The sequence below is a fragment of the Pristis pectinata genome, chromosome X (assembly GCF_009764475.1).
Source record: "Pristis pectinata isolate sPriPec2 chromosome X, sPriPec2.1.pri, whole genome shotgun sequence".
NCBI lineage: Eukaryota > Metazoa > Chordata > Chondrichthyes > Rhinopristiformes > Pristidae > Pristis > Pristis pectinata.
Genome location: NC_067450.1, coordinates 1917072 through 1930177, shown reverse-complemented (window position 1 = coordinate 1930177; position 13106 = coordinate 1917072). Strand labels below are relative to the sequence as shown.

Genomic DNA, 13106 nt, shown 5'->3' with positions numbered 1-13106 from the left:
GGAATATTGGCCTATTCCTATGTATTAGGTTTGAGGGGCTCAACAGCCTCATCCTCTTGCTGTATAAACAGCTTAAGTGATATTTTTCTTTCCCTCATGTAACAGGTCCGGTAGGGTAAATAGCTTCCTGTTTCTGTGCAACAGATTAGGTGTTCAGTGGGCCCTCCTGTTCCTGGGTGATGAGCTTGAGAGGTTGAATGGCCTCCTCCTGTCCTTGCATAAAACAACTCGCTTTTCAAGTTAAGTCTATCCTTTTTAAATTCACATCTGGTTGTCAAAGGTTACGCACATTATTTTAATATTTGTGCAGTCATTTAAGAATGGTTTAATTGCATAAAACATATGAATTAATGAAAATGGAGTTACATGGGTGAAAACTCATAAAAGACCTGAATTAGGAGGAAATTGATTTTTTTTTAAGTTGCTATTTGTAATCGGCAGAAAATCAAAATTGTCTGTTATCCCTAGTTGTATATAATTACAGACAATTTACTGGTGATTGCAACTGGCACCAGTTTGAAACTTGCTTTGTCTGGCACTTCATTTTAATGTAAACCCTGAACACCAAACACTTGGTAGGAGGAGACCAATGTCCAGGAATATCCAAAGTAACTTAAAATTCAGTGCAGTGCTGAGGCAGTGGTGTGTGGTGGGAGTGGCAGTGCTGAGGGAGCACTGCACTGTCAGAGGGGCAGCACTGAGAGAATGCTGTGCTGTCTGAGAGACAATAATTGTTGGTGGGGCAGTACTGAGATCCAGCTGTAGTGTTGGTGGGACCATCCTGTGGATGAGACATTCAGCCAAAGGCCTGTGTGTTCTCTCTAGATGAATATAAATGATCCCTTAGCTGCTACTTTGAAGATGACACCGTGACCATTATTCATTCCTCAGTCAACATTAGTCAAAGCCAGGTTGGGCTATCTAAATGATGGCAGACTTCTGAAGTTATTTGACCTTTTGCAATTAATCAGTTTATTGGCTTTAGGGAAGGGCAAACAAGCCAGGGAAATAAGTAGTCAGACACTGAACAGTGTAGAGGAGCAGAAGGAGTTTGGAGTACATGTGGCTAAGGTAATTAAGAAGCCACAAAGGCATAGAATACAAGAGCAGGGAGGTCAAGCTTGAACTAGATAAAACATTCCTTTCCCTGAGGCAGTCCCTTGGGGTCAAGAGTGACTTGCTTGCACTGCAGTTTTATGGGTTCTGAAATGGCTGATAAGACTAATGTGGAACCCACAGGCTCTGACACAAGGGTGGGGAAGGAGATGCTTTACGGGATGGGTTGTTTAGGAAGTGATATGCTCTGTGTGATTTCTTGCCACATGGACTCAATGACTTCCTGCTTTGAGAACATCCTTGAACCATTCCTCTGCGTACTTAGTAATCTCTTGTCACGACAGAGTTCAGAGTAGAGTGTCCAGTTTGGTAATTTTGTGCTGGGCTTGCAAATGATGTGGCCTGCCCATTGGAGCTGACAGGCAAGGAATTTTTTTCTCTCAGAGGGTCATGAGTCTTTAGAACCCTCTTCCTTCAACAGAGGTGGAAGCAGGATCTTTGAATATTTTTAAGGCATAAGTAGATAGATACTTGATAAGCAAGTGGGTGAAAGGTTACCATGGATTGATGAAAATGTGCAGTTGAGATTACAATCAGATCTTATTGAATGGCAGAGCAGGCTTGACTGGCTGAATGCTCCTAATTCATATGTTTGTATGACTGAGTGTAATTAGAGGCTCAGTTGGTCCAGGAGAGGCCAACCTGCTGACATTAGTTAACTAATCTTGCCTGTTGATTTGAAAGATTTTTGCAGATACAGGGTTGGGGGTACCTCTCCAGTGCTCTGAGATGCCTGCTGTATATTGTCCATGTCCCAGAACTGTATAGGGGGGCAGGAATCACTACTGATGCGAGGCCATGAGTTTTGTGCCAGATCTGAGGTCTTGATTGTCAAATGCTCTCTTCCTCAGTTAGCCAAAAGCAGTCTTGGCACATTGAACACCATGATGACTTTCATCATAATGACTTGCATAATATGGAAAGTGTTTTACGTTTTTCAGGGTCTTTTTGTAGATCTCTATTGTTGGAGAGCAGTGTTGTACAGTGGAGGCAGGTTGGTAAAGAATCTTTGTTTTGTGGATATTATACAACCCTGTTCTCTCATATGTTTCAGTGGCCGAGTTGACAATGACTTGGAGCTTGGTCTCTGAACGTGCACATATGCAAGCATCATCTATGTACTGTAGCTCGGTGATTGAAGTTGGATTGATCTTAGTTCAGGAGTGGATGATATATGTCTAAAACTACAATTTTCCAGCCCTGGCAACATCCAAGTAATTATTCTCTTGTGCTCTCACATTCTTCCTGTAGTGTGGTGACCAGAACTGTACATGGCAAGTGAGGCGTGTGTGTGTGTGTGTGTGTGTGTGTGTGTGTGTGTGTGTGTGTGTGTGTGTGTGTGTGTGTATTTTATATACATACATATATATACGCACACACACACAAAGGTTATGCTGGAATTATATGAAACGTTACTTAGGCCAGACCTCACTTGCCATGTACAAGTGCCATGTTGCCAGGGCTGGAAAATTGTAGTTATGTGGAAAGATTGGCTGGGCATGTTGTTTTCTTTGGGGCAGTGAGGATGAAGGGGACTTTGAAGTGCATCAGATTATGAAGGACCTAGAATACATTGACAGGAAAGATATATTTGCTATAACAGGCAAATGAGATTAGCTGGGTTGGGCACCTTGGTCACTGTGGACGAGTTGGGCCAAGGGATCTGTTTCTGTGCTGTATAACTCTATGACTCTATAACAGAGAGTTTGGTAACCTGGGGCTTAGAGGGGAGTTAAGAAAATTCCACCCCCCCTCCCCCCACCACGGTCATGGGTGGTGAGGTTCTGGAGCCTGATATCTGAAGGGTGGTGGAGACAGAAATCTTTACAATATTTGGATTATCACTTGATATGTTATAATGTACATTACAGTGGGATGAATCTTAATGGCTCTTTTTTGGCCAGCATGGATAAGATAGGCTGAATGGCCTCCTATGCCATAATTTAACTAATCTTACCGTATTTTCAACATGTTGGATTGGTTCATCTCTCACCAGCCTGTCAGCCCTAGGGCCTGAAATAAAACAGGGAAACGATGGAAACACTCAGCAGGTGAGGCAGCATCTGTGTAAAGAGAAACGGAGTTAATGTTTCAGGTCGGTAACCTTTGGTCCTGATGCTGTTGTCTCCCTCCAGCCCATCTTATTGGCATTAGCTGGCACAGTACAGACAGCAGATGGCACCATGGTCTGTATGAATCAGTAGTTGCAACCCTACATCCCTAGGGGCAGGGTCCAGCCATCCCACTCTCATGCCCACTGTTTCCCTTCCTCCTCTTAACCTTCCATTTCTTTCTGAATGGACCAGAGGGTTGTTGGAGATGGAGAACGTCACTCATGCCCTCATTATCCAGAGACCTCACACTCCCTTTGTTTCTGAAACAAATCCAGACCTTCTGGCTCCTTTCATCCTTCCAGGAATACAATGCACACGTCAATCGCTCACACTCTGTGAAGCAAAACTTCCAACATCAGGCCTGCATTTCTGTTTCCCAAGTTTTAAACCTATTCGTCCTTATCCACGATCCCAAAGACATTCCCAGTGAGCCTCTTCCATTCCCTCATGGATCTTCTGCATCCTGAAGTTGCCTTAAGTTACTAAGAGGAAATGTTGCTTTTAGCTATTCCTTCAGGGCATGGTCTCACTGGCAACACCAGCATTGACTCGCCATCTTTAATTGCCCCTATGCTGAGGAGGCAATTAAGTGCATGGAGTCACATATAGGCCAGACAGGGCAAGGACAGCAGATTTTCTTCTCTGGAGGACATTAGCGAATCTGTTTTGTTTTTAAAACAAACTCGATTCCCGCTTCATTACGGAGTAACTTAATGACTTGAATTTAAATTCCACAGCTACCCTAGTGGGATTCAAGCTGACTTCCAAACGGCCGACCTTCCTCCGTCGCTCCCCTGAACCAGGGCATCTGACCCGGGACTCGTTCCCCCCACCGGCGAACCCAGAGCTCGAGCTGTCCCCATAACAGCTCAGCAAATCACAGCCCTCCCTGCGCCGCGCTCCCGCCCAATCCCGAGCTCCCTGGAGGTCGCGCGGTTCCCGGGTCGATTAGTTTTCGTTGATTGTCGCTCTAGGTCGGTTAGACATGTTGAATGTGGAGCCTATTAGGGATCTTAAAGTCTTCAAAAAAAAACCTCATCCGAAGGTACTTGAACACCACCTCTGTGTCTGTCATGGCTCCCGATGGTATGGCGGGCACATTAAACAGTGCTCTGGTGCTGGGTGTCAGCGTTTGTCCAGTGAAGAGGGGTTGGACGCTTTACAGTGCGAGGGATATGCTGACTTTTGCCGAGCAATACTACCCTCACTCCATCTATCGGAGTGACCCGAGTTGAGGGTGCTCGGCAGTGAGAGGCGTCGCAATTATGCGGAATTTTCCTTCTGCGTTGTTTGTAAATCGCCGCAAGGCAATCGGCGTGCACTCCATTTGTTGGGAGGGACGCCTGCCGTTCGCTTCTCCCCTCCTGGGGGCTGGTCTTTCCAGAGCTTTGTTGAATGAGCCTTTGTCAGTGCTGTGCTTCCTTTTCCCCACCTAAAGATTGGGAGTCAGTTACCCAACGGTTCCCTCAGTGAATTTCCTGAAGAGTAGCTTACCTTGGGCTGCACTATTATTTTTCGATATTCCAACCTTTATAGATTACTTGTGTGCTGAAAAGACAACAGAATGCAGATTTTTTTTTAAACATTGCTCATAAAGCTGGTAAGAACATGAGCAGGAGTCGGCTTTTGGGCGCCATTCAATACAATCATGGCTGATCGACCTCAAACATAATTTTCCTGCATTATCCCCATGTTCTGAAATCTGTCACTGTTTTGAATACTATTAGTAACTGAACTTCCAAGCCTCTGGGGTAGAGAATTCGGAAGATTCACTGCCCTCTGAGCGCAGATGTTTTTCCTCATTTCATGTCTGCCCATTATTTTAAGACGGTGGCTCCTAGTTCTAGACTCCTTAGCCAAGGGGACATCCTCCCTGCATCTACCCCTGTCAAGCTCTCCAAGTACATTTCAATGGGATCACCTCACATTCTTTTATTCAACTTACTCTGTCCTCCTGCCACTGTGTCCAGGTCTGATGGTTAGAGACTGGACACCCTCAGATGGGAGAAGAGTTTCCAGTGTTGGGGGGTAAAACAGACAGAGGCAATGGCCTCCTAATGTCCAGCCTAATGGCCCTTGGATCCCACTTCAGTCCAGCACAGTTTGCTAGTCCACAGCATCAGTGGCCTGAACATCTGGATGTATGGGGAGGAGGAAGCTGAGCCATTGGATTGGTCTAGGGGCATTGCAGTTCTGTTTGTTTTGGGGGGGTGGGAAATGGGATAAGTTCATTGGATGAGCTGGGTGTTGATGAGAATTTAGAGGTTGGTGCACTGGATATCCACTCACAGGCAAATTCCAGCTGGACACTGATTTGGAGCATGAACCCCTGATGATTTGTTCTCTTTCCCACCCCCCCCCCCCCCCCCACCACCTCAGACTGCTGAGACAAACTGTGTGGCACTTTCACCACCTCGCCAGACTTTGCCTCAGCCAACAGCATAGCTTGGGGTCGAAGTTTGAGACAAACTTTTGGTGCCTTGGCTCCTGCCTGGAGTTGTAAGGTCATGGCAGGAGCGGGGAAGAGAACGTGGCAACATTCACACAACCGCTGGCAGCAGACAGGAGAAATCGTCTTCCCTTTTTGAATGTCACTGCTTCCGCAGGCTGACAGCTGGATTACTGAGCACAGTGCACTGCATTCCACACAAGAATGACAGCAATAATATTTCAAGTGCTTGAAGGTCAACTCCAGGTTCAGGCAGAAGCTCGGGCTGAGGGGAATCTTAGACACTTGTCCACAAACAAGCATGCATTCGCCAAGCTAACTCACCAAACTGAAGTTTGTTGTCTCTCATTTGCCTCTATAGGTGACCCTTGCGTTACAGCTGTTTGGGTTATAGAAATTCATACTTGCAGAATTTGCAAATCACGACCCAAAACTTTGAGATAAAATTCCCTCTTACAGAATCTATGTGGAGAAGAAAGTAAATAAACACAAGATTTTATTTTTTTCAACTCGTATTTCATGGCAGAAGTGCAGATGACATGACTTTGCGTAACAGAAAAGCGCAATATGGGCCGTTTTCTAGGAACACAATTGCCTCGCCATAATGCTGGGGTTGCCTGTATTTATTTTTAGGCTGTTCTATTCCCTGGGACTTGGAAATTCAAGTTTTTTTTAAAAATTGAAGTTTTTAAGGTATGAAGGGGAACTGAGTTTTTTCCCATCCACCCCATTTTTGCTGATTGGGAAGTCTGGGACTAGGGAGCAGTTTCTGTAAATGAGAGCCAGTATTTTATGAGTGAAGTTAGGAAATACATTTACGTGCAGAGGGTGGGAGAAATTTGGAACTCTCTCAAATTTCCAAACAACTGGATCAATTGTTAAATCTGATGGGAGACTTTTCTTAACCAAAGATATTGAGGGATATGGAACAAAGACTACAAAGTATACCCTTGTGAGGCCTTTGCAAAGAGTCCAGAGTAATGCATAGGAACCATGGAGAGCTCTAAAATGTGTCTAGTTTATCCAATGTGTGCATCTGAGCACAGTCTAAGAACCATTGATACATGAGATCAGGTATGTAAGAAATCTCATCATATGCTTTTATATACACTGTTTAACCTTCCATTTAAAAAAAAGAATGAAACTAATTTAATAACGTGGAACTTTGTGACCCTGGATATGATTGTCATTGCCTCTCTTTATCTGGACATAATTCTTCTCACTCTTTTCGTAATGTGTGCAACACAAAAGCAATAGGCATACCCTTGCCATTGTCCATTATGTAGTTTTTCCCGCCCTGACTCCATAATTACAGGAAATGAAAACCAAAAAAACCTGCAGATGGTGGAAATCTGAAATAAAAACAGAAAATGCTAGAAACAATCAGCAGATCAGGCAGCATCTGTGGAAAGAAAAAGCAGTTAACATTTCAGGTCCTAGACCCCATTCTGCCTCTTTTTCCACAGATGCTGGCCTGCTGACTGTTTCCAACATTTTCTGTTTTTATTCCATAATTTTCAGGCACCACGCACAATCTTCAGGGCACAGGTGGTGTAATAGTGTACCAAGAAAGATCTTCTGCTGAGACTCCTCTTGCAGAAGTTGTATGCCTTCTGCTCTTCCTTCCCCCACTGCCATAGTTTATCCTTCTACAGTTGATGTAACAGTGCCAGTACCATTTAAAGTTCTGGCAGAAATGTGGCACAAATTGGGCTACACCTAAGAAGGATCAAAGTTAAGTGATATCCTTGGGGTTTTCGACTTTAATTTTCCAGAGCTCTAGTGTAAACACGAGTCCTGAAGCTTCCAGTCTACGCTTGGATGTTACTGTGACTCACCCTGCTGAGGTGAGTATAAGTCCTTAGATGTCCTTGAAAACTTTGTTACTTCAAGTGGTTTTGCTTTTTCTCCAATCCCATTTTTGTTGCCAGTATAAGGTATGTAGTCTTGAGAGTTCTTGCTTTAGTAAACTGCAGTGTGTAGACTAAGGAATGGAGGATTAAAAGGTGGGCCAGGTTTACTTGAGCTTCTTAAACTGTGGACATTGATGATGTGCACTGCATCAAGTACATCACAAACAATATCACAAAAATTTACACGTGCTACAGTCAGAATATGGAGTTAAAGCAAAAACCAGTATGATCTCTGAATAGTGGAAAGACTTGGGGTTGAACTGCTTCTTCCTGTTCTTATACGTATATTCGCCATTCTCCTTCAGAAATAAACAATGCAGTTCCCAATTTATACACAGAAAGCTATTAGAAACTGCATAATAAATGACAAGTTACTTTTGCAATATTATTGGAGGGATAAATATTGGCCCCATGATAGCAGTGAAAAGAATTCCCCAGCTTTGAAATAGTTGCCATGGAATATTTTTGAGGGAGTGGATAGGGCCTCAGTTTAACACTCCAAGCAAAAGATGGCATCCCCTCAGCAATGCACAGGGGAGCATCAGCCAAGGTTTTGGAGGTGGGGACCCCAGGGACAGGTATCAAACCCAGAACCTTCTGAATGTGAGGTGAGAGTGCTACCCACTAAACCATCGCTGACAGGTGATGATAGCTTGAGCAGTATGTAGCTGGAAACCCAAAGGCCCCCTGCCAGAGACTGAAAGAAGAGCTAGTAATCATTTTTGATGAGGCATTTCATTCTAATGAGAAGAGAGTGCAAGCTACACAACATTTGTGGATGTTTGACCTCAGTCTGTATGGATAGCCTGTTCCATTTACTGTTTTTGTGGCTCTGCTCCATATCAAGAGTGAGCGGTCCTTAGAACAGAGTCTTTCTGTACTCTATTGTCTTGGAGTACGGTACTTTGGTTTTAAATACATAGACCTGTTTATCCCATGACCAGCTCTTGGCTTTTGTTCACAAAAGTCTAAAGCCAGAACTCCTGTGCAAGTGTTGAGATAGTGCTGCATAGTCAGAATGGCTGTGTAAAGGGAGTGCCGCACTGTTGCCATGGAAGTGCTGACTGTACAACACACTGTTGGAGGGATGCTGCCGATGGAGTGTTGCACTGTTGGAGGTGCTGTCTTTTGGATCAGCTGGTAGGTTGAGGCCCTGTCTTCTCTCAGTTGGATGTGAGAGACTCTAAGGCACCACTGGAAGGAAAAGCAGGGCAGTTCTTTGATGTCCTGATGGCTATTGTTATCACTTAATCAAGATCACTAACCTAGCTTTCAGTCTTTCCCCCATCGTTAGTGGGATCTTGCTGTGCACAAACCAACTGCCTCGTTTTTGCATTCCAACAGTGCTGGCACTTCACTGGCTGTGAAACGTTCTGGTATGACCTGAGGGGGTGAATGATACTACGGAAATGCTAGACACAAAAGACCGCAGATGCTGGAATCTGTAGCAACAAATAATCTGCTGGAGGAACTCAGTGGGTCGAGCAGCATCTGTGGGGGGGGGGGGGGGTGAAATAGGAATTGTTGATGTTTTGGGTTGAAACCCTGCATCAGGACTGATAACCAATATAAAGAGGAGAGGGAGAGTGGTGAGAGAGAGGTGATCGGTGGACTGAGGAGGGGTGAAGGATGGTGGGCAGATTAAGCCAGGTAGGGGAGGGGGAGGGTGGCGCAGTAGTGTAGCGGTTAGCGTGACACTATTACGGCACCAGCGACTCAAGTTCAATGCCAGCCACTGTAAGGAGTTTGTACGTTCTCCCTGTGACTGCGTGGGTTTCCTCCGGGTGCTCTGGTTTCCTCCCACCTTCCAAAGACGTACGGGTTAGGAAGTTGTGGGCATGCTGTGTTGGCACCGGAAGCGTGGCGACACTTGCGGGCTGTCCCCAGAACACTCTGCAAAAGATGTGTTTCGATGTAGGTGACTAATAAAGATATCTTATCAAGTTGGGAGACAGAGGTAGGCGGATGATAGATGGAGGCAGACGAAAAAAATGAGAGGCAGATGGGGGCAGGGGTGAATGATAAGCAGGAACAGAAAGGCTACCGGTGCATCCAGCACTTTATAGGGGATTGGGGTTGGAATTGGGGAAGGAATTCACAGTCTAGGTAGGGCCAATGGACAGGCCAGGAGCATGTCAGTGCTCTCTCCATAATCACTCACCAAACTCCTCACCCAAGCACTGCTCAGAAATTTGATGCTGCAAGTAGATGTGGAGCTCTTGATAGTGTCAGACGAGACTGCAATGTATGCCATCCTTGATTAGCCAGGCAGCCCTCATTGTCTGGGCTGACACATGAAGAGTGCCTGTTTTACATGTGATCCCAGTGAAGGTGGGTGGGTAGTGAGGAGAGTAAGTCTCACCAGAAAAGATCAAGGTAAGTGTGTTGCTCAGTGTGATCTCATGCGAAGAGTATTTTTTAATGTAGTGTGAGAATAACAAGGCTGGAGTGATTCAGGATCCCTGTAGAGTTGTCATCTGTAATTGTGCCATCTAGAATGGATAATAATAGACTCGATGTACGTGTGGGCTGTGTTATCACAGTCGATGTGGATCAGTGTGCTCTGAGACATGTTGGAGACGACAGGAGCAACACGGTTCAGCTCCACCTCAGGAAACAAAAGTGAAATCTGCATCCATTCAGTTCCTTGGTGTGTGTCAGTGTGCCTCACTGTGCAGCACTCCTCCTTGAGTCAGAAGGTTGTGGGTTCAAGTCCCACTCCAGAGACTTGAGCTTCATTGTACAGGGCTGAGATAATATTGTGCTGCTGGAGGGGAACTGCTGCACTGTTGGAGCAGTTGTTTTTCAGAATGAACCATTAAACCCGTCTTCCTTCTCAGATGGGGATTAATGATCCTCTGGCTGCTGTTTGAAATGAAGAAGAGAGTTCTCCCTAGTCCTCATTCACAATCTCTTTTTAAAAAGAAACAGATTATCAGGTCATTTTCTCACTGCTGTTTGTGGGAGCTTGCTGGGCCCAAATTGGCTACCACGTTTCACACATTATACCAGAGACTAAGGTTCAGAGAGGCTTCATTGGCTGTGACATGGTTTGAGGGTGTGGTGACATGGTGAGCAGTGATGTATCCCCGTGCTTTGCTGTGTGTGATGCTGATAGGGAGACCGTCGCCTCTCCCTGGCCCCAAGGTATGTGCTGTTTATTGTGTCTTCCTTTGTTTTGCAGGGTGATCTGCTGAGCCCCTGTCGCTGTGATGGCTCCGTGCGTTGCACCCACCAGCCGTGCCTAATCCGCTGGATCAGCGAGCGAGGCTCCTGGAGCTGCGAGCTTTGCTACTTTAAGTACCAAGTCCTGGCCATCAGCACCAAGAATCCCCTGCAGGTCAGTCGCAGATGCCCGCTGGCATGCTGGAAGCAGGGCGAAAGAAACAGGCCTTTGATGCATTTCCTGTGTGGTGATAGTTGTCTCCAGCTTGGCCTCTCCATGACAGATCACGGCTTGAGTAGGGGCACGAGAAACCCTCATCCCATTTAACAAGTACCTGAATGAGCACTTCATGTGCTGTGACCTACAGTGTTACAGACCAAGAGCTGGGAGATGGGATTAGTCTAATAGTTCCTTCATCCTGATCGCTGAATGGCCTCCTCCTGTGCCGTCATTTGTTTATGTGCACTACAGCCCCTGCCAATGGCTTCAAGCCTGATGGAGCTACACCTTGATGTTCCAATGCTACCCTGCCCCCACCCTCCCCTTCCCACCCCCCCTCCCCAGCATGGCGAGTAGTGAACTAGTATTTGTGGTGGTTCTGTGCACCCTGGCGAGCGGCACTGATGGTAATGGGCAGAACTACAGAGTGAGAGTGAGGAATTCAGGTGGGTGGGGGATCAGGGTTCACTGACACTAGCTCCTGTATCTGCGCAGTGTCAGGCAGGAGCCGCTTACAGGCTGGGGCATCTCTCGGTCAGAAAGATAGGAATGAGGTGGTGGAGGGAGTGGGGAGGGAACCCATCCCCAGCCTCCACTGCCTCCTGTTGGCTGCAGTTCTGGCAGCAGATCGCTGGCGTACTATCACAGCTGTTGAAGAGCATGAAGATTTTGTTTTAAAGTTGGGGAAGGGGTGCCTTCTAATGCCCCTGAAAAGGCAAAAAGTTGCCAATGCATTGGAGTTCCAGCACACTGTGCCCCCCAGCCACAAACCCCTCATTGCCATGCACAGTGCCTGAGCTATGCTGTCTGTCAGCAATGCATTAATGCAGTGGAGCAGCACTATAAATAAAGAAAACTCTTCTCCACTCTCTCTTACTTGCATTTCAGGGAAATACAATGTAGTCTTGGAAGATTGCTGGTGGTTGTATAACTCCATTTCAGATTCATTAAAGAACATATTCACAAACAACTTTTGCTATTAAAAACAATCAGCCAAGAATGTGCACTTGTCTCACAGACCTGAGACCAGAGACAGTGGGGTCTCTTCCACACTGCATGGATTAATGACAGCTTTCAACCTACACCCACAGCGGGGTACTGTGTGAATTCTGAGGGTTTAGGCATCCATTCACTGAACACTGCTTGAATATCACAAGAAAGCGAAGAGGAAGGGAGTGGGTGCAGAGAGGGATGAGAGAGAAGGAGGAGAGAGAAAAACAGGAGAGGTGAGAGAGAGGAGATCCGTATGAAGGGAGAGGATGGAAGAGAGAGAGGGCTTCTGACTGCCTGTTGATGCCAGCATTTCTTGTCAGCAAGCAGGCAAACCTGCCTTGCATTGGCGACGTAGCTGTGCTGTGAATGTTGGCCAAGACTTGCTGTTAATGGACTGCAACTACAAAAGTATCAGACAGATGAGAGGGATTCAAGGAATGTTAAGTGGTGCTTCTCTAGTCCACATTTCACCTGTTCCCAATTCTCAGTTTTGTTTTTCTAACCACCTCTCTCAGGGGACCTCGGGCACAATTGACAATAATAAACCAATACCAAAACTCCACAGGCACCAGCTGCCCTTCGGTACTTGGCCTACTTGTTCACTCTTTATGGATGGCACAGTGGGTAGTGCTGCTGCCTCGTAGCTCCAGAGTTCCAGGTTCAATCCTGACCTTTATTGCTGTCTGTGTGGAGTTTGCACACACTCCCTGTGACCATGTTGGTTTCCCCTGGGTGCTCTGGTTTCCTCCCACATCCCAAAGATGTACTGATTGGTCAGTTAATTGGCCACTGTAAATTGCCCCTATGTGTAGGTGAGTGGTAGAATCTGGGGAGAATAAAATGTGATTAGTATAGGATTAGTGTAAATGGGTACTTAGTGGGTGGTGTTGACTTAGTGGACCAAAGGGCTTGATTCCATTCTGTATGATTCTATTGTGAGCCTTGGTGGCATATCAGCTGTTTAATTCTGAGTGGTGTTGCAGGCCTGCCCTATCATGTGGGTATCCTGGCATCTCTACACATGCACTTTCTAGCAAAGAGGGTTGGGGTAGGGATCTGGGGGCAGGAAGGTGGTTAGAAAGTCAGTGAATTTAACAGAACCAATCCATTCAGCCTAGGTTGCCCCTCTGTAACCC

The 13106-nt window shown here is 46.0% G+C and overlaps 2 protein-coding genes across 2 annotated transcripts in view; one reads left to right on the top strand and one right to left on the bottom strand.

The window, feature by feature from the left end:
• The window catches only part of cdk4 (cyclin-dependent kinase 4), a 73387-nt gene extending 69346 nt beyond the window's left edge, over window positions 1-4041 (bottom strand). Inside the window, exons 1-2 of the mRNA XM_052009363.1 lie at window positions 3972-4041; window positions 3074-3179 (exon numbers count right to left, since the gene is read on the bottom strand). The gene's annotated coding sequence lies outside the window, so the exon portion shown is untranslated. The remainder of the gene's footprint in view (window positions 1-3073; window positions 3180-3971) is intronic.
• The window catches only part of marchf9 (membrane-associated ring finger (C3HC4) 9), a 34233-nt gene that overhangs the window by 6549 nt on the left and 14578 nt on the right, over window positions 1-13106 (top strand). The window contains exon 2 of the mRNA XM_052009365.1: window positions 10777-10932. Coding sequence (XP_051865325.1) covers window positions 10777-10932 — 156 coding nt within the window. The remainder of the gene's footprint in view (window positions 1-10776; window positions 10933-13106) is intronic.